Source organism: Mus caroli, chromosome 1, assembly GCF_900094665.2.
Source record: "Mus caroli chromosome 1, CAROLI_EIJ_v1.1, whole genome shotgun sequence".
In the NCBI taxonomy this organism is placed as follows: Eukaryota; Metazoa; Chordata; class Mammalia; order Rodentia; family Muridae; genus Mus; species Mus caroli.
The window spans coordinates 119,179,701-119,199,462 of NC_034570.1; the positions used below are offsets into that span (position 1 = coordinate 119,179,701).

General features: G+C 49.6%; 1 protein-coding gene across 8 annotated transcripts in view; it reads left to right on the forward strand.

The window, feature by feature from the left end:
* The window catches only part of Mgat5 (alpha-1,6-mannosylglycoprotein 6-beta-N-acetylglucosaminyltransferase), a 280,247-nt gene extending 261,619 nt beyond the window's left edge, over positions 1–18,628 (forward strand). For all 8 annotated transcript variants that reach the window (XM_029476546.1, XM_021156480.2, XM_029476555.1 and 5 more), the window contains 4 exons: positions 470–586; positions 2,840–2,914; positions 10,939–11,096; positions 13,848–18,628. In XM_029476546.1, the coding sequence (XP_029332406.1) occupies positions 470–586; positions 2,840–2,914; positions 10,939–11,096; positions 13,848–14,046 (549 nt within the window). In that variant the 3' untranslated portion in view covers positions 14,047–18,628. The remainder of the gene's footprint in view (positions 1–469; positions 587–2,839; positions 2,915–10,938; positions 11,097–13,847) is intronic.
* Positions 18,629–19,762: the final 1,134 nt, after the last annotated feature.

The following is a 19,762-nucleotide window of genomic DNA, read 5'->3' on the forward strand; positions in this document are numbered from 1 at the left end:
ACGTTGGCCCAAAGGATGGTACTGTCCACATTGGGGTGGGGCTTCCCTTCACAACTAACAAAAGCTAGAAACTCTCTCAGACATGCCCAGAGGTTAGATCCTGTCAGTCTGACAATCCATACTGACCACCGTGGAAGGCCGCAGGCCCTGCTCAGTGATAGAGTGCTGACTTCCTGTATAAAGGCCCTGAGTTCACCTAGGAACAGCTGTCCGAGCTCTTTGTTATGACACTGTTCTATTTCCAAATGGGCTTCAAAGTTCAAAACATCACTCTATGTTTTTGTTTTTGTTTTTCTATCTGCCTGTTAGAAGGTTTTGTTTGCTGCAGGGAGGACAAGAACACTTCATCTCCTGTTTAAGTTCAACTTGACTTGACGTGTAAAGACAGAATGCCTTGTCTAGCCCACACCTTGATCTGAGCGGCTATGCATCTATGAAACTAAGAGGCAGCATGTCTTCTGTCTTACAGCTGACATCCCAGCATCCTTATGCAGAAGTCTTCATCGGCCGGCCACACGTCTGGACTGTGGATCTCAATAACCGAGAGGAAGTAGAAGATGCAGTAAAAGCCATCTTAAACCAGAAGGTTGCTGTTTGTTTGTTTGTCTGTTTTTCCACCTGCCTGCATTTGACCTGTGCCCTGGAACACATGTGGGACATTGCAGTCCCTTGCTGTCAGTAAACAGAGCAGACCATAGCCTAGCCATAGCATCTGGCCTGAGGATTTTAAGGAGGCTCTGGGAGATACAAAACAGCTGGTGGCAGATGTGGGCTTGGGTCTCAGACCCTGCTGACAGTCCTTTTAGGCTCATGGGTCCCAGGCATGAAGAGAGCGGCTAGAGTCATACATGCTCACATGATCTAATCCTGTCCTCGGAGAGATCTATAGAAAATTGGTAGCTTATCCTACCTAACCCAAAAGGGTAAGAGTTATAAAGTAGGGGTGTGTATGTGTGTGCATTTACATGTTTCTGTGAACATGGGTGTGTTACACATGCATTCACATGTGTGTGAGTTCTCTATTGCTCTCCACTGTATTTTTCTTGAGACCTGTATTTTTCACTAAGTCTAAAGCACATTGGCCTGGCAGGCTGGCCAGTGAGCTCTAGGGATCCACCTGTCTCCACCTCCAGCAGCAAAATTGCAGACATGCCCCATCCCATGGGACACTCGGGGCATCCCATGGGACACTCGGGACATCCCATGGGACACTCGGGGCATCCCATGGGACACTCGGGACATCCCATGTGACACTCGGGACATCCCATGGGACACTCGGGGCATCCCATGGGACACTCGGGGCCACAGATCTGGAGTTGGTCATTATCCCCAGTCTCATAGTTTTCTACAGAGTATGGTCTCTTTTTCTACCTAAACATGAGGTAGAATCTTGTTAAAGTAACCATTCTAGACGTATCTGATCAGTTTAAAAAGCATTGCTTAAGTGCCTTTTGTATACAGGGCACTCTCCAAGTCATTCTGGGAAGACAGGAGATGTCTGCGCCCACCATAGATTGAGCTGCCCCCCAAACGCCTGCTTCCATGGGGAGTCTGCCATCCTGTGGGAGTTTAGTTTGCCCAGGACTGCTGTGGAAACTCTGAGACACATCCTCCCTGACTTCTCCTCTCAAGCACCTTCCCCTTTGGTTATTTCCTGTTGGTGTAAGTGAACTGTGAGGCGATCTGTAAGCACAGACTCAAGAAGGAACTACTAACGGTGGTCCTTTGTCCCATCACCAACAATGCCGTGGGCTCCGTATAGATGGACTGCTGGTGACTTCCTCTGATATGTGATCTCCACTTCCTGTTATATAATGCAGAGGACACAGGTGTCAGAGTGCCAGTTGATGCCATGTAGCAGAGCCCAGTGCCATCTTTCCTGCCCTTCCTTCAGATGCCTCAGTGGCCATCAGAATGCTTCCTTCATCCCATGACCTTCTCCCTGTCCCCCTTCCATGATAGTGTAAGCTCCTGTATAGAAATCACAGGGCTATTGTGAAGCCATAAACCACACTGTACCTTGTCTCTCTAGCTCCCAATCCCGAGCTTCGGTTCTCTTGTATTTTCATATCATAACTCGCCCTCTGGACTGAGGCTGATCCACAGCTGGAAGAACACTTGCCTAGCATGCACAAGTCCTAGGTTCCATCCCCAGTACCAAATAAGCCAGATATAATACCACATGTCTGATTCTAGCATCCAGGAGGTGGAGACGGGAGGATCAGAAGTTCAAGGTCACCCTCACCTATATAGCAAGGCTACCAGCTTAGACTATATAAGACATTTTCTCAGAGTAAAAGAAGTTTAGCCCTCCCAAGGCCTCTAGCTGAGCTCCATGGTCTTGGTACTTCATCCCTTTGGTTTGTAACATGAGTTCTTTGGATACATTCCCACCTCACCCACTACTACAGACCAGCCCTTCTCTCTCTATGCTTCCCTCAGAGCAGCGACCATGTCTTCATTCATCTGATGTTTGCTAAATCCCTGTACTCTGCCCGGCCCTGGGGTGCTGGTGATCCACAGCCATAAGCTTTACCCCACATGGTCCGCCTGCTAGCAAGTGGTAATGTCCACCCTTTTGAAGCCCTACTATGTGCCTTTGCCACAGCTTAACAGAGAACAGTTAAGGACTTAACCCAGCTTCGTCTTGCAACTCGTTTACACATCAGATACCTAAGACATCGGGGAAGGGAGTTTGTTCAGAGTCTAGAGAGGAGCACAATGGGGCCTGAGCCCAGTCTGTCCAGTTCCAGGTCTGCAGTTTTAACGCTTCTGTGTGAGAACTAGTAAGTACCTCGTGTCCCATGTCCCCTTTCACAGTGCGCTGTTGTTTCTGCAGATTGAGCCGTATATGCCATATGAGTTCACATGTGAAGGCATGCTGCAGAGAATCAACGCTTTCATTGAAAAACAGGTAAGGCCTTCCAAAGCATGTGTGTGCGTGTGCGTGTGTGTGTCTGCTGTGTCCCACTTCTGTCCCCAGCCCTCACTTGGTGGCACTTCTCTGGTTAGTTGCCTGCTTTGGAAAACTTCACGTGGCTCCATGACAACTCGTCATTGTTAAATGTTGCACTGTCATGGTCACCCAAGGGAGCCAGTCTTCCCTTGGAGTGTGTTCTCGGGGGCAGTGAAAGGTCATATGGACACTGACATTTGAGTGGTCAAGATGGCCTCCTTCCCAAGCACTGGATTGTACCGTGAGCAGACCAAGGCATCTTGAGGACCAAGAAGGGTGAAAGACAGTAGCTCTCAGTCCTGCCTTCGTTTCTCACACCACACCACACCACACCACACCCCCCAAAAAAAGCAAAGATTAGGGTCTGGAAAGATAGCCCCTCAGTCAGTGAAGTGCTTGCCTTGCAAGTGTAGGGATCTCAGCTTGATTCTTAGAATCACATTTGAAAAGCTAGGCATGAAAATACACACTGGTCCTCTCAATGCTAGGGACAGGGAAAGCCCTGGGATTCACCATCCTAGCCTCGTTGGTAAGCTCCAGGCCAGTGAGAGACTATCTCAGGAAACAAGATGGGCAGAGCCTGGGGAATGCACCTTATGTTAATGTACCCATACACCCATGAATACTCACACGTACACTCAAATGCAGGAATCAAATCTACATTTTCAAAGTGTTTCTTTAAGGGTATAAATGCAGCGACTCCAAACACATTAGGACTCTGGAGTGCTTTTCAAACCAGGCCCACTTTCAGATGAAACCTTCTATGAAACTCAGGCGTATGCCTCAGAGGTGAAGGGGACAACTGTCACCTCAGAGGTGAAGGGGACAACCGTCACTGTGGTCCTTTATGGTGTTTGAATTCCTTGGGCTTCAAAAGGAACACAGACCCAGAAATAGACAAAACCAGAACCCCTGTGGGTAGGGAAATCTGAACTTCTTGCCCAGCCCAAAAATACAGGGTTCTTTTTATAGGGCAAAAATGGAATATTTAAGGGTGATCAAGGGCTCTCTGCAAAATGGGGATACGAGCTGCAGAGCTGAAAATAGAAACGGTACGGGAGAAACATAAATCTAGACTGTCAGCCCACAGGCGTGTCAAAGGAGGCTGGTGCTTCAGAGAAGCTGGGGCTCTAGGGCCTGGGCTTTGGGGTAACCAGTCTGGTCAGCTGGGCTGTTGGGAGGAATGAGGCAGGTAAAAAGAAATAAGTGAGTTGACTTGCATGTGTGTGTGCAAGTGCTCGTGCACATGTTTGTAAGTGTGCATGTGAGTGTGGATGCACACTTATGTATACAGGTGCACACATACACATAGGAGACAAGGGACTACCCCAGGGGTCATTCTTTAGCTTCCAGTAGCCCTTTTCTTTGAGATAGGGTTTCTCATTGGCCTGTAACTCACCACGTAGGCTAGGCTGGATGTCCAGTGAGCCCCAGGGACCTGCCCTGTGTCCACAACCCAGTGCTGGAATGACAAGGGCTGGGCAACAAGTCCGGCCTTTCCCTTGAACTCGGGTCCTCACACTTGCCCAGCAGACACTTGAGCAACCGAGTGAGCTCCACAGCCCAGCCACCGGGATCCAGCTGCCAGTTCCATGAGTTTGAGCATTTCTTACTCTTGCACTCTGTTTCTTAGTAAGTAAGGATGATGGGGTTTCCTTCTCAGTGCTCCTGTGAGCATTGGATGAGCCAGTACCCAGAAAGTACTGAGAATAAGGCCTGACATAGATCTTAGGAGGATTAGTCTAGTCAACACTCTTAACACACAGGCTCTCCTGCGGTATACTGTAATATAACTACACACGTTGGGAGCCCGGCATTTTATCTCCCTCGGTCTAAACAGGGCACAGGAAGGACAGTTGTGTCGTAACTCTGGTCCAGTCCTTGCCAGTGTGCACATGCAGACTACCATCCAACACATCCTTGGGTTCCCTTTCCAAGGGTTTGGTTTCCCGTATCAGTCAGGACCCCAGAGTACTGAGTGGAAAATATCAGTCCAGTTCCAGGAAATCTTTTTTGCAGGAGGCAGAAACTGTATTCTCATCATGTTTATTGCAGGGGACTGCTCTAAAGGTGTGCTTTACTTTTAGTTATTAACCCCTTGTCATGTCTACTTAAACGTCATCATAACTGTATACATACCCTGGAAGGCTAGGCCGCTGTGTGTGTGATTTGGTGCTATGCACAGTTGCACACCCTGGAAGGCTAGGCCACGCCACTGTGTGTGTGTGGTTTGGTGCTATGCATGGTTGCACACCCTGGAAGGCTAGGCCGCTGTGTGTGGTTTGGTGCTGTGCACAGCTGCAGGCATCTGCTGCTGCTCCTTTTTTATCAGCCTACACCGATGCAGGGTATGCTGCTGACAGGAGCAACTGACTGAAGGAAGGGGTCACTCCAGCTCACTATGCAAGAGTGTGGTTTGTCACAGTGGAGTGGGTAGGCACGGCAGCAGAAGCATGGAGCATCTGGCCACCATCCCTCGACAGTCAGGATGCAGAGTGAGGTGAACGGTGGAGCTCAGCCCACCTTCTCCTCTCTATTCAGACCCCAGCCCGTGGGATGGTGATGCACACATTTAGGGTAGACATGTTTACTTTGATTCACCTACTCTAGAAACTTGCTCACAGACATGCCCAGAGCTTTGTCTTCTAGGTGAGTCTAGATCCTGCCAAGTTGACAATATTACCTGTCATGGGGCAAGGGGACTGTATACTATCTCAGTACACACGGTAAGGCCCAAGATGTGCCAGGAGTAGCTGCAGAGTGAGAACCGACACACACAGTCCTGGGGCGCATAGTGATGATTGGCTGCAGGTTTGGTGTAAAGCCGCATCAGCACTGACAGGATCTCAGATGCAGGTGCTCCAGAGCTTGCTCCCCCAGTGCTAGTGCAAGCATGTACTTTTTCAGATGGGTTCTGATGATGGAATTCACATCCATGTGCTTATAAGGATCTGTAACCATCTCTGGGCATTTCTTATAAGACATCCTCCAAATTCCTCATAAATTAGCAGTAATGGGGTTACTTTTGGTTCCTCTCAGGAACTCTATCAGACCCAAATGTCCCATGGATGCATGATAGGATCCAAGATCCCTTTGGATCAGATCAGGTCTCCTAGTACCTGCAGGCCCCAGATCCTAGTGCTTGGAGCATTCATTATATTTTTACAGTTTGCCCAGTATCTTCAGAGACCCGTGAGGGCAGAGAGAGGGTACTCTTGGCAGGAGGGGAAACCTGTGGCTTGGAGGAGACCATCTCCACACCAGGAGCCACAAGTTCTCATGAGTGGGGTTCAGCTTCCAGAGTCCTCCATGTGGGCTGCACGGAACATGGGCACTTTTATCCCAGATCTCTTTCAAGATTGCTCCCTTACAACATACACACACACACACACAAACATTCATTCTTTCTCTCTCCCTCCCTCCCTCCCTCCCTCCCTCCCTCCCTTTAAGATCACCCCAGGTTTCAGGGTCCACTGTACCCGGGGGGGGGGGGGAAAAAAAAACAAAAAAAAAAAAAAAAAAAAAAAAAAGCCTTTTTTTTTTAAAATTTGGACTTTATCCCCCCCCCCCCCCCCATTAAAGTCCCCCATGTGTTAGCTAAGTCAGTGCAGATTCCTCTGGCTCTTAGAGCTGTGCTTAGTTGAAGCCTGGATNGGGGGGGGGAAGCTAGCTGCTTGCTCTTCTCCCTCTCTCCTTCTGCCCTGCACTGCTGTGGCTTGCCGTATTTAAAATGACCTCTCCAAAGGAGGACTGACTCCAGATGGTGGGAGTTCACCAAAGTCAAAATCCCCGGCAGTGGAAGATCAGTTGTGCTCATTCCCTGTTTTAGGGGGAATTCTAGGGGTCTTGATCCCCAAGACCCAGCCGGTGGAAGGAGAGAACAAACTTCCACACATTGTCCTCAGCCTCCACATGTATACTGTGGCACATGTGCCCACACACATACAGCTAAATGTACAGGAAATAAAACTACATCTTTAAAATTTTTGTTTAAATACAGGGTGGTCAGTCAGGTGGCTGTTTGGTTAGAAACAGCATGTCATGTATCCCAGGCTGGCCTTGAACTTGCTATGTGGACAAGGGTGACCTTGGACTCCTGACCCTCCTGTATTTTCACAGATGCTGGGATTTCAGGTGTGTAACCTCATGCAGTGCTAGAATATACATGCTTGACAGGCTCTGAACCACCTCAGCCCAGCCCTGAAGTGTGGTTGGTAAGAGTGTTTGGTCACATGCAAAGCAGCAGACATTGGCCTCGGCCCTGCACATACATGTTCACAAGTAGGGACCTGAGGGTGGGGGTAGAGCAGAGACACAGACTTTGCTTTGACTGTCAACTCTGTTGGTACATTCTTGACTTGTAGTCACTGCGTGACAATTTTGGAATAGCCAAACACACTGAGAAACGTGCACCAATGGCAGAAAGAAGGTGAGGAAGGAATACAGATGGCGAGGCCCCAAGTGAGCTTGTTAACCAGATTGGCAATGGCTGTTTATCCCTCCTTCTGGCTGCAGAGATGCCTCATTGGGCTGGAATAGCCTCTTTTTCTACTTTACTCCATCAAAGCCTCCAGGACGCCGAAATCATGCCATCCCATTCAATATAGCTCTTTACTGAGCACCAATTAGCTACAGAATGTGCGGTAGTGTAAGCCACTAACTCTTGTGCAGCCTAGAGAACTCAGCCCAGAAATCCGTGTCTTCTGGGAGGCTTCTCTGATTGCAGCCGCCACCACCCTGCCCTCTCCCTGTATAGCCAGACTTGTCTGGCCTACTTGTCTCCATGGTATCTTTCACCATGAGCATAGGTGTCTGGTTTGCTGAAGTGCCAGCCTTCACTACTGACCATGCGCCAAACCTCTAAGGCCAGGTACAGCCCTTCGTGTTCCTGTTCCTGATGCCCTGAATGAGGCTGTAATGGCCATTTGTAAAGTTGTCAGTGGACACACACACTTCCCATCTCTTAGCAAGGGTCTGTGGAATGAATGAATTCCTAAATGAATAAGTGAAGGAGTGGTCAGCATGAGACCGTGAGGGAGCTTGCATTGCTGGTAGCCTAGACTGTGGTGAACGAAAGTGAAGATGTCCCGGTAGCCTCCTGATGACCCACTGGCCCCGGTGCCTGTGGGTGAGGGGAGGCTGATGCCCAGCCCTGCCATTCCCATTGTGCCCTTGAAGGTGCTCAGCCATTAGGTGCTGTCATAGGTGGGCTGTGGATGTGATCCAGTGACTCAGCTCCGTTGCAACACACAGCGCCATTACCCTCGCCGTCCTTACCAGTCCCTTCCCCTTTACCTCTCAGAACTACACAGGAATGAAGGGCAGGTGGCACTGTCCCCATTTCCTATATAGGTCAGATGGAGGGAGCTTTGAAGCCCCCTGCTGGGGATCAGCCCCCCCCCCCCATGCTTTCTGTGACAACTTGGGCTCCCTCTGATCCTTCAAGCTGTCTAGATGATTCTGTAAGCTTTAAGACTTTGATGCTATTTTTATTATTTCTCAACCTTTTGGCCCCTAGAACAGATAGCTACCTGAGAGAATGCCAGGCCATCTTGATGACAGGGACAGGGTACCTGTGCACCCTTTCCGTTTTGTGCAGACTTGAGCTAGGCATGCGTATTGGAGGGACCTGGGAAAGACAGCTGCTGTCACATCAGCTCCACTGTGCAGCCCCAAGGACAACACCCTCTATCTGAACCTTGCTTGGACTCCTGCCCTGTTCCAGCATAGCTGTAGGGCAAGTGTTCATCCAGGAAGCCAGCTTCTCCCTTGCCTCCTGTGCCTTGTCCAAAAGCAGTTCTGCGGGAAGCAACACTCCAAGGAGCCTAGAGGAAGTCAGTGAGCGCCTGCCCTGCCATCTCTCTGCTGAGCTCCTTCCTCCATTCTGCCGTTGCACACTGTGTAGGGAGCCACATGGGACAGGGCCTGTGCCCAGAGCCAGTGTTCATGGGGTCAGGCTTCAGACCTGGCCCATCTGTTTTTCTGACTTCCAATTTAACTTTGTAGAAAGGTAAGAATGAATGAGAAAGGAAACTTTTGTTCTGAAAACTCACCAGGTACAAAGATACAAGCAGGGACTGTCAGAGGAGGGAGAAGCTGTAAAAGACAAGAGTCTGAACTTGGAGCCTTCTGGCCTTTCCATCTTCCCAGCCTGATGTAAGATGCTGGCCTGCTCCCCGCAGCCATAGCGCATGCCCGAGATGGCGAAATCGGACTAGGAATGCTGTCTTTCAGCTCCGTTTAAGGTTTCTATCCATGAGTAGGCAGGCCCCACTGCTGTGGGTTTGTGGGGAAGCCCTACATCATGGCTGGACATGATTCAAAGCAAAACATCTCAGGGTACTCAGAGAAGACCTGGTGGCTAAGAGCACTTGTTCTTACAGAAGATCCAAGTCCAATTTCTAAGCTCCACACCAGACAGCTTATAATTGCCTACAATTCCAGTGAATCTAGTGCCCTCTTCTGGACCCCATAGGCTCGAGCACGCGCGCGCGCGCACACACACACACACACAGAGGTAAATCTAAACAACAATAATGACAAACAAAAACAAACTGGTTAGTGCATGGCTAGGAAGAAACAGGAAGTGTCTCCTACATCCCATCAAAGCCAAGCTCCTAATGTCCTGAAGACTCTAAGCCCCTAAGTCCCAAAGGTCCCAGCATCTCCCAGAATGCCTCATTGGAGACAAAGCTTTCAACACATGGGCCCTTAGGGATATTAAAGGCACCAGGGTTGGGCTTCAGCAAATTCAAGAAGCAGAAGAATTCTCATTTGCCTTCTGGCTCCTTTGCAGTCTGATCTAGATGGTCTTGTAGATTGCCTGTTGTGACGATTACTCTAATCAGGAACTGCAGTCACCATGGAAACACCCCTCCGGGTGTGTTGGTGACGGTGTTGAATGGAAGAGCCATTCAGAATGTTGGTGGCACTAGTCCATGAGCTGGATAAGAGGAGAGGGAGAAGGCAAGCTGAGTAAAAGCATTCTTTACCTTTACCACACCCCTTGACCACGAGCACAAAGCAGTCAGCTGCCCTGCCCACCATGGGGACCGTACTATCAGGCTGAGCCACTACAAGCCCAGCCTCCCTTAAGTTGCCTCCGTCAGCTACTTTGTCACAGCAGAGAGAGGAGTATAATCACTGCTATACCTCTCCTGCTGCCTTGCCACCTAGGACCCTTCATGGGTGATGAATTGGAGCTCTCTTCATTACAGTTTCTATCAGCTGTGGAAGGTACCCATTTGCTCCTGAGGACTTATGTAAGGGTGCTTGCCTTAACCAGCAAGAACACACTATAAGATTTTCCAAATGCCTGCATGTCTCCCAACTGCTGGTTCTTATCTATGACAGCCATCCTGATGGATGGGCAGCTGTCAAGTACGAGCTCTCTACGCACAGAGAACAGGGCCCATTAGTTCAGACAGCAGTTCCATTCAAGAAAGTAAATCTGCACAGTCATGCTGTTGCCCTTAGCAACAGCATCCAGACCCACAGGACTATGCTACCCATGGATTAGTGCAGGCATGAACTACGTATAATGGTTGGAGAATCTAAGAGCAGGGGTCAAAGCTGGTGGTAATGAGTCTGAAAATGGTCCTCACGGGGAGTGAGGGTGTGCATGAATGTGTGAACGTGTGTCCACACACACGTGTGTGTGATTTTTTGCTAGTCCAGGCTGGCCTCAAACTCATTTTGTAGCTAAAGATGATACTCTGCCTCCCAAGTGCTGGGAGTCTCCATAGCTGGATCCAGTGCAGGGCACAGAACCCAGAGCTTCGTACACACTGGAAACGCATCCTTCCCACTGAGGCATGTCCTCAGCCAGAAGCTGGTGTTAGAGAGGTCACAGCCTGTCCCAGGGATGTGTCCTGTTTATCAGTCTTCCCCAGCATGGTGCCTCCCATAGTTGGTTGCTAGGCTGACGCTGCTTCATTCTGTCCTTGGTCCCCTAGCTGACGATGGCTTCACTGTCGTTCTAGGACTTCTGCCATGGCCAAGTGATGTGGCCACCCCTCAGCGCCCTGCAGGTGAAGCTGGCTGAGCCCGGGCAGTCCTGCAAGCAGGTGTGCCAGGAGAGCCAGCTTATCTGTGAGCCGTCCTTCTTTCAACACCTCAACAAGGAAAAGGACCTGCTGAAGTAAGTGTGCTGGTGGGGAGGCGGTGGGGGGGGGGGCCCTGGGGGCGGGGCTGCCTGGCTGCTGGGGCCTGTCTTAGACGGGGGTTGAAAGGCACTCAGATTTGCTCTCCCAGCTTCAGGAAACAATGTAGGAAGGACAGCCAGGTTGCACCCCAGAGATCTCATGTTTTACACATGCACACATATGACATGTGTGTGACCTGGGCTTGTGTGATGTGTGTGTGTGTGTGTGTGTGTGTGTGTGTGTGTGTGTGTGTGTGTGTGTGAGAGAGAGAGAGAGAGAGAGAGAGAGAGAGAGAGAGAGAGAGAGATGTAACATATGTAAGTGTCGGTTTGCATGTACAGTGACATGCACATGGAGATGGAAGTACAACTGCCAGTGTTCTTCCCCTTCCATCTTGTCTGAAGCAGCCTCTCTGTTCTCTCCACTGCTGGCCTCTGAGCTTTCAGGGACCTCCCTGTGGCCGCCTCCCGTCTCAAAGCAGGAGGCTGGGATTAGAGGTGTCCACTGCGGCACCCTGTATCACATGGGTCTGGGGCCCGTTGCCTGTTAGTGCCATTTTCTCGTCTGCAGAATTAGACCATGCACTAAATTACTTCTTTGCTGTGGCAGAGTCCTGACAAGAGCATCACAAAGACAGAGTGTGATGGCTCTTGGTTTGGAGGTGCAGTCCTTCCTGGAGGCCAAGCATGGCCGCCAGAGCATCAGGCAGATGCTCACACTGCACTCACAGTCTGGGAGCCAAGAGAGACGGGGGGGGGGGGGAAGCTGGCTGTTTCCTTTTTACTCCACCCAGAACACGAGACCGTGGAGTGGAGCATTATGTACTTAGGCTGGGTCTTCCTTCCACACACATGCCCTGAGGTTTGTCTCCTAGGTGACAATTGATAGCCACTATGAACCATGGCACTAAGTGACCCTCCATCCTGCCCCAGTAACAGGGAGCCTTACATGTAGGTTTATATTCCTGTGTTACAAGAGACATTCAGTGATTGTCCAGAGTCACACAGCTCCTACGAGACAAAGCCCAAATTTGAACAGAGTTCTGCCTGGCACCCTCTAGACTATGTTGGAAAGTCAGGAGCAACTGGTTTTCATTAGCCCATGGGCCTTTCTTGTTCTGGGCAGATAGACTGGGTACTAATTGGAGGGGTGTATCAACCACATATAATTCCAGCACTGAGGAGGCAGAAGCAGTGGAATCAAGGTTATCTTTTCCAAGTTTGAGGCTAGCCTGGGCTACAAGACCTTGCCAAAAAAAAAAAAAAAAAAAAAAAAAAACAGGGCTGGAGAGGGAGCTTAGTGGGTCTCTCATTTATGCTTGCCAGTCACTCGGGGAGCTGAGCTTGACCTCCAGATCCCAAGTGTCAAAGCTGGGCATGGCAGCCTAAGAATGCAGTCCCAGGGCTGGGAGGCAGAGCCAGGAAGACCCAGAGTGCTCGCCAGCCAGCCAGCCTAGCTGTATGGGCAAGCTCCTGGCCAGTGACAAACCCTATCTCAAAAGAACATGCTGGACAACTTTCCTGAGGACACACACACACTCTCACACACCGTGAACTGAACAAGCAAAAAGGCCAGTATCTCTGGGGACAAAAGTCTTCAAAACATAGATAGTTCTTCCTCCTCCTCCTCCTCCTCCTCCTCCTCCTCCTCTTCTTCTTCTTCTTCTTCTTCTTCTTCTTTTCCTCTTCTTCTATTCTTGCTTCTGTTTTCTCCTCTCCCACTTCTCTTTATTATCATCTTTATCTTTCTCCTCTCCTCCTTTCTTCTCTCCCTTGTCTTCCAGTTTAAGACAGGTTTCCTGTAGCCCAGGCTGGCCTTGAACTCACTAAGTAGCTGATGCTAACCATGAACTCATGACCCTCCTGCCACCACTTCCCAAATGCTGATACGACTGGCACAAACCGCCATGCCACCTCTTCTTCGATGTTTGCTTTGCTTTTAGTTGGTATCTCACTCTGTGCCACAGACTGGCCTAGAACTCACTATGTAGCCAGGCTTGACCCTGACTCAATAGGTTTATAAGTGTGAGCCTCTATTTCCCGGTAAGTATGAAGTACACATCTAAATAGGTGTCGGTAACAGTTGCTTTGCTGATCTTGGTCCTTGGAAATGGCCATCATCTGCACATCAGTGTATAGCCCTGTGTGGTGTGTGTGTGTGTGTGTGTGTGTGTACATGTTTGTGTAGGTGAACTAATATGCATGTGTGTGTGAAGGCTTACTTCGTGGGACAGGGTCTCCAGTTTTCCTGAGACTCTCCAAGTGGGATAGGCTAGCCATCAAATCCCAGGGATCTGCTTCTCTCCAGTTCCCCAGCACTGGGGTCACACGTGCATGCCAACATAGTGGCTTTTTTTGTTTGACGTGGCTTCTGGCTGAACCAGCTCTGCAGCTTCCATTTTGGCTTTCACACACACCATGTCCCTGCTCCATGACCTGCCTCCTCCAGTACGGCTCTCACCATGGGGTACACATTTCTCCACTGCTTCTCAGCAGTTGCACTGAGTCCCATTCCCCACTCGCGTATGCAGGCTGTCCTCGGCTTTTCTTGCGCACGTTTGGCAGCATGCTTTTTCTCCACATAGTCAAGATCCCTACATGCAGAGAATTTCAGAGTCACATGGGTGATGTCATCTCTGAAGTAGGACAATGAGATACGCTCCCACACTCAGAGCAGGTGATCCAGCAGTTGGACAGGGCCTGCCCTGGCACCTCCACCTCACACAAGTACCTTTCTCTTCCTCTTAGGTATAAGGTGACCTGCCAAAGCTCAGAACTGTACAAGGACATCCTGGTGCCCTCCTTCTACCCCAAGAGCAAGCACTGTGTGTTCCAAGGGGATCTCCTGCTCTTCAGTTGTGCCGGAGCCCACCCCACACACCAGCGGATCTGCCCCTGCCGGGACTTCATCAAGGGCCAAGTGGCCCTCTGCAAAGACTGCCTATAGCATCGCCGCCCTGAATTAACTCAGACGGGAAAGACGTGGCTCCACTGGGCAGGGCCAAGGGGCACAAAGACATTCAGGGACTCTGACCAGAGCCTGAGATCTTTGGTCCAGGGCTTGAATTTAGTACCGCTCCAGCCACAGCCAGTGCATCCCAGTTTACACCAAAACCACAAGAGAACAGAGGTTAGAACAGGAACCTGGGTTCTCCCCAGTGTAACGAATGTCCTCTCTGTCTGGGAGATCGACTGTAGGGAAAGGATCCAGGCAGTTGCTCCCAGGATTTTTTTTTTTTTTTTTAAAAGAAGGGATAAAAGTCCAGAGACTCATTCAAACTGAAAACAAAACAGAATTGAGCCAATTGGGAAGGACTTTGGGGACAATCCTAAACCAATTAATTTATTTATTTGGGAGGATGGGGGCGGGCTCGGGAGGGAGGAGAGGGGTTGAACAGTTTCCTTTTGTTCCTCACTGTTAATCGCCCACCTTCGGGCCCTTCTTGTTCTGCAGCGCCAAGCAGGGTGCAGAGGGGCTGTGGCCTGCTTGAGGGGCCGCTGTGGGGCTTCACTCCTGGTAACAGGTGGCAGCAGAGAAAAGAGATGTCTATAAGCAGGGGGATGTAGCTCAGTTTGTAGAATGCTTGCGTAGCATAAATGAAGTCCTGGGTTCCATCCCCAGCACCACATAAAAGCAGGTAAGAAACAGAGGCAGGAGGACCAAACATTCTCCTTGGCTACATAACAAAAGCAAAGCCTTTGTCCCCAAGTCTAGGCTACAAGAGACCCTGTCTCAGAAAATTGTGTGTGTGTGTGGGGGGGGGGTGGCCTTGAAAACACAGCCAGCCACTGTCACAGCATTGCCAGAACTGGTGGATCCCAGGTGTGCTTGGCAGATGGCAGCTAAAAGGCACATAACCTTGGTGGGGAAATAAATGCCTGTGGTGTCCTGAGAGGGCCCCACCAAGTCCAAAGACAGGCTGGGCTGCAGATGAGAGAGGCTGCTTTCCTGTGTGTGTGTGTGTCCCTTCCTCCCCCTCCCCCTACATAGCTTGGTCCTAATTTCTGGTTAGAATTTACCTTTGTTGAAGAAACACCATGGGATTATGGGATTATGTAATTCTTGTTTGCTGCTGTGGTAAACTCAGCCCCACCCCGTCCCCGTCCCCCCTCATTCCCCATACCCCATCGTAGGCTCCAGGAGCTGTCCTTGAACTTGGAGAAGGCATCTCTAACCTCAAAACAGCTAAGATTTGGGTAAGAATGCCGCCAGTCCTAAGAGTTAGTAGCACGAGGCTTTGTGCCTTGCCCCCATCGATGTCTGATATTGCTGCAGTCCAGGCAACTGACGCTTAGAACTTGATGGTTTCTGGGGAGGAAAGGACAGTTCAGGATGAATGCTAGGGATTATCCCGGCCACACCCCCAGTGGGTGTGGCCTACAAAGGGTGAGAGCCTGGGGCTGGCTTTTACTTGAAGCACTATTGTTCTATGGAGTTTGAGCAGCCCCTGTGAGGGCCTGACAGCAGGTTGGCCTAGGCAGTATGCCTGAATCCCCACCTTTCACACCCTGGAGCCCTTCTGTGAGTCCATCCCTGCTGAAGTACTGCTCCTGTGCTCTGTATACGCGTGAGTCTCTGGAGACACCTCCCACACTTCTCTCCATGCTGGCGAATGAACCAATCAATCCTCTTCTACCTCTTGCTGTTAGCATTGTCCACCCAGCCCCAGCTGGTAGAGTAGACTTCCTGGTCGGCTGCTGCTGCCCAGCGCCTCCCTGTGGCCAGGAGGAGCTTCTGCCTAGCTGAACAGCAGCCTGTGACTGGCTGAGCCTTCCAGAAGCAACAGAAAGGAGGATCTGCTTGTGGTGACTAAGGGCTAGGGAGATGGCGCATGGAACTTTTAGGTCTGGGAAATCATTTGTCCTCTTGATCTCTACCTGGGTGCATACATCATACCAATCACACCTCTAGCGCCTCCCCGACCACACCCCTGTTGGCCCTAAGACAGACAGACACCTCAGGAGCCTGAGATTCTAGTTCCAGAGAATGAAGTGAAGAGGTGATGTCAGGGCAGGTACTGGCCCTAAGCACTGACAGGGGTCCCTCAAGGCCTGCCCGGAATCACCTCTGCCCAGGTTCAGCCGCCAGGAAGGCAGAAGTTCAAAAGCCTAGCTATGAAGCATCTTTATTAAGCTTTGCAAAGGTTTCCTGCTACAGGAGGGGAGAGAGCTGTGCAGTCTCTTGGGAAAGGACTTTTCCCTTAGAGTGGGCCTCGGGGCTGCACCCCAGAGTTGTGGGAATCTGCCTAAGTTTCCAGACCTGAAGGCTGTGGGTGACAGTGCTGACATTCAACCGGCAGGGGGTGCCAAGCCGGACAATAATCCCCATGTTGCAGATAACAATAAACAGGCAGGAAGGCAACTTTGTCTCCACCTGCAGATGCTTCCAGGCCTTGAGGTCAGGGTCCCTCCGCATTCCTATTCCTCTGCTCCAGTTCAAAACCCTGGCTCACACAACCCAGAAGAGCTCTTTCTCCCACGTTATAAATCCCGTTCCCTATTTTAGGCAGAAATAAAGTAAGCTCACTTCCTCTGGTGGGTTCCTGCTCTTGGGACTAACCAAGCCTAGTCTAGTTATTAAGAGAATTAGCAATAGGTGAGATGTCCCTGAATGGACGCCCGCTCCCAGGCCTCCTCAGAGTTAGCAAGATATGGATGGCCAAGTGGCCATCAAGGGAAAACTGACCTGACCTGTGTATGGGCATTGTACCTGTCAGGTGTGGAAGACAGCAAAGAAGGCACCCACAGCCCTGGCGGAGCCAGCACTTACAAAGCATTGGCAACCGAGGGCTGTGTGTAATTGAACCTTCCGCCAGGAGAGGACTCTGAAGTCAGGACTCGTGTGTTCTGCACAGTAGACACAGGTCACCTGACCTTTAGAGTTGTTTTCCCCTTCGTGATGGTAGGCTCTTAAAATAGGGGGAAAGTTTTATCTAATTTATTAAAAGAGAGAACAGGTTGCTTCAGAAGGTGAAAGCGTTTTCAGAGTTAAGAACTCCTGAGAGGGGCCATGCCTTGTGCGTTTCTGTGTGTGTTCTTATACAAATGGAAGCACTGTAGAGAGGTTTATTTTGTCTCTAAGATGAATCGTTTGTTTTAGGTGAGTGTTTGGAAATATCTGTCTGTTCTTTGGCTGGGACATGTGTTTTTGTTTCTCTTTGGGGTTGGATTTTGAAAGCTGGGTGCTGTCGAAGGCTGATAGCAGATTGTTCCAGCCTTGAATAACTACATTTGTCCACAGTGTGTGCACGCACATGTCCCAGTGTATACGGGCACACAAGACTGTATATATAGTGTGTATACGTGTATACCTGTGCATTTTGTGTATGTTCCGTGTGTGGTGTATACACATGCACCCCCAGAATAGGGCCAAGGGTGCCAAGAATCCTTTAGTACCCTCAGGACCAGACCCTATCTCTGAATCTGATGGTGACCAAGGTAGTGAGGGGTCTCACGCTCCATCACCCTAGCTGACATGTTGCTGAGGCAGAAAACCAGCCCCCAGTCTATCTCTGTAGAAGAAGGAGCCCCCAAATACTTCAGCTAGTTAGCCTGGTGGAGGCGAGATGTTGACTTTTTCTCGTCCTTAGCGGATGAATGTGGGCGTGAAGTTGCGGTACCTACTAGTGAGTTGGGTTGCACTGAAACTATGTGTTGCTCATGGATGAGTGTGTATCCTTTAGATCGGACCAGGGTGGTTTACCTAGATTGTATGTAATTAGGCACCACCACCCTCTCCCCAAATTTTTGACTGAAAAGGAAAGACCAAGTATTTTGTTAACGACAGGCTCTGCTGTGTCACGATTCCAAGCCTGGACTCTTTTATTTATTTAAAACTCTTTTAATTTCTCTTTCTTCTCTTCCCCTCTGTCTGTGTGGCTGCAGAGTGTGTCTCTGTTAGAGTTAGACGGATGGCAGGAATAGGTTTGTAGTCCTTCAGGAAGCCAGCAGCCTGGAGCTGGAAATGGGTTCCTCTCATCCATGTTGCCTTCAACAGAAAGTGAGAAGTTTTTTCGGTTTGGGTTTTTTTTTTTCTTTACATATAGCAAAAGACCAAATTAGCTGTATAGTCTTGGATACAGAATATAAGAATTACTCTAGCTGTCCTAGCACTTAGGGTCCTGTGGGGATTCAGTGTTTAGCACAGTGCCTGGCTCATAGTAAGCCTGGTGAATGTTCAATATTGATATTAGTAGTATATCATAAAACTTGAGAAATAAAGAGCTGCGCTCACCCCCTATCTGTTGATTCGGACATGACGGTCACAGAGAAACCTTGCTGAGTCGATCAGATGCTATAGGAATTAACTGTCTCAATTGTTTAAGCGCTGTGCCTACCCTGCTCGCTGGAATTCTAGTGTTCTTCTCGAATGCACTGAATAATTGGGAAATTTGCCAGTCTTCAGCACTCAGTGAAACAAGGCTAAATTTATTACCTGAAATTGAACCACCAATATGTTCTGGAACATTCCAGGGGTTTCTTTGAGGGACTTTTTGAGCTCAAAATTAAAAGTTCTCTCACAAGTTTCACTCCGTGAATTAGAGTTTAATTTTTACTCCGCTATAATGCAATAATAGAATCTTCAATTTGTTCAACGGAAAGAGGGAGCAACTGAATCTACAGCCCCCAGGAAACCCCTTTGCTGCCCCCTGCTGGACAGGGTGGCTCCCAGCAGGCTGGTTACACCTCTGCCACATTCCCATCCTACCCAAGATTAATCCTGTGACTGGCCCAAAAAATCTCCTACCACTACCCCCAGAGGAGCCATGTGAGACCCTGTGGCTGGGATTTTGACTTCTTTCAGAACTGGACCCCATGGTCACTTAAATACCAGTTTGCTGTTAGTTTTGTGTGGCTTTAGCCTCTATCCTGATAGAGTAACTGTGGGCTGTGAGTTGCCGGTATGGAATGGAGAGGCGAAATTTCCGAAGTCCAGTTTGCTTTTCTGATTCCTCTCACGTCTCAGCCGATCAATGACTTGACAGTTCATGGGATGAAAGTATCGAATTTACCTTTCTCCGAGTTTCACTCTTCCCCAGATTTTGTGGCACTTAAGGCTGTCCTAATCACACACGCACACATACTCTCTCTCCCTCTCCCTCTCCCTCTCTCTCTCCCTCTCCACCCGCCACAGCTGGAGCACACGCTGGGGTGGGGGGGTAGTTGCCTGTGGAAGCCAGCATGGGTAGGAGATACACAAGGAGCATTGCTAGGTAGCAGGCTAGGGGTGTGAACACAGTCTACAGCTCCCACAGAAGCCAGAACGTAGCAGATATGGGAAGCAGATTTATTTTTGCTTAGAGCTCAGCCCATGTATTAAAGAGAATAGTGTAACCACAATGCCAAAGGACATGGTGATGTCCCTTCCACTGTAGTTCCTGTCACAACCTTGCTGTTAAGCTCATGGCCGTTCACATCTGTGTCTTCAAATGGATCCTGGTTCACTTGTTTTCTACTGTCACTTCTAGGGTTAAGTCACAGGATCCTGCAAATGAGGTGTCGCTGTCCCCGAATTTACTGTACAAGGCAAAAAGGACACTACTTTGTTTTCCTGTGTTGTAGAGAAACTAGGGAGAACTTTATTTTTCAATAAACTTTTCTTGTGTGACAGGTGCTAGTGATTTGGGGGAGGTGTGGCTTAATGCTACATTTCATGGTACCAA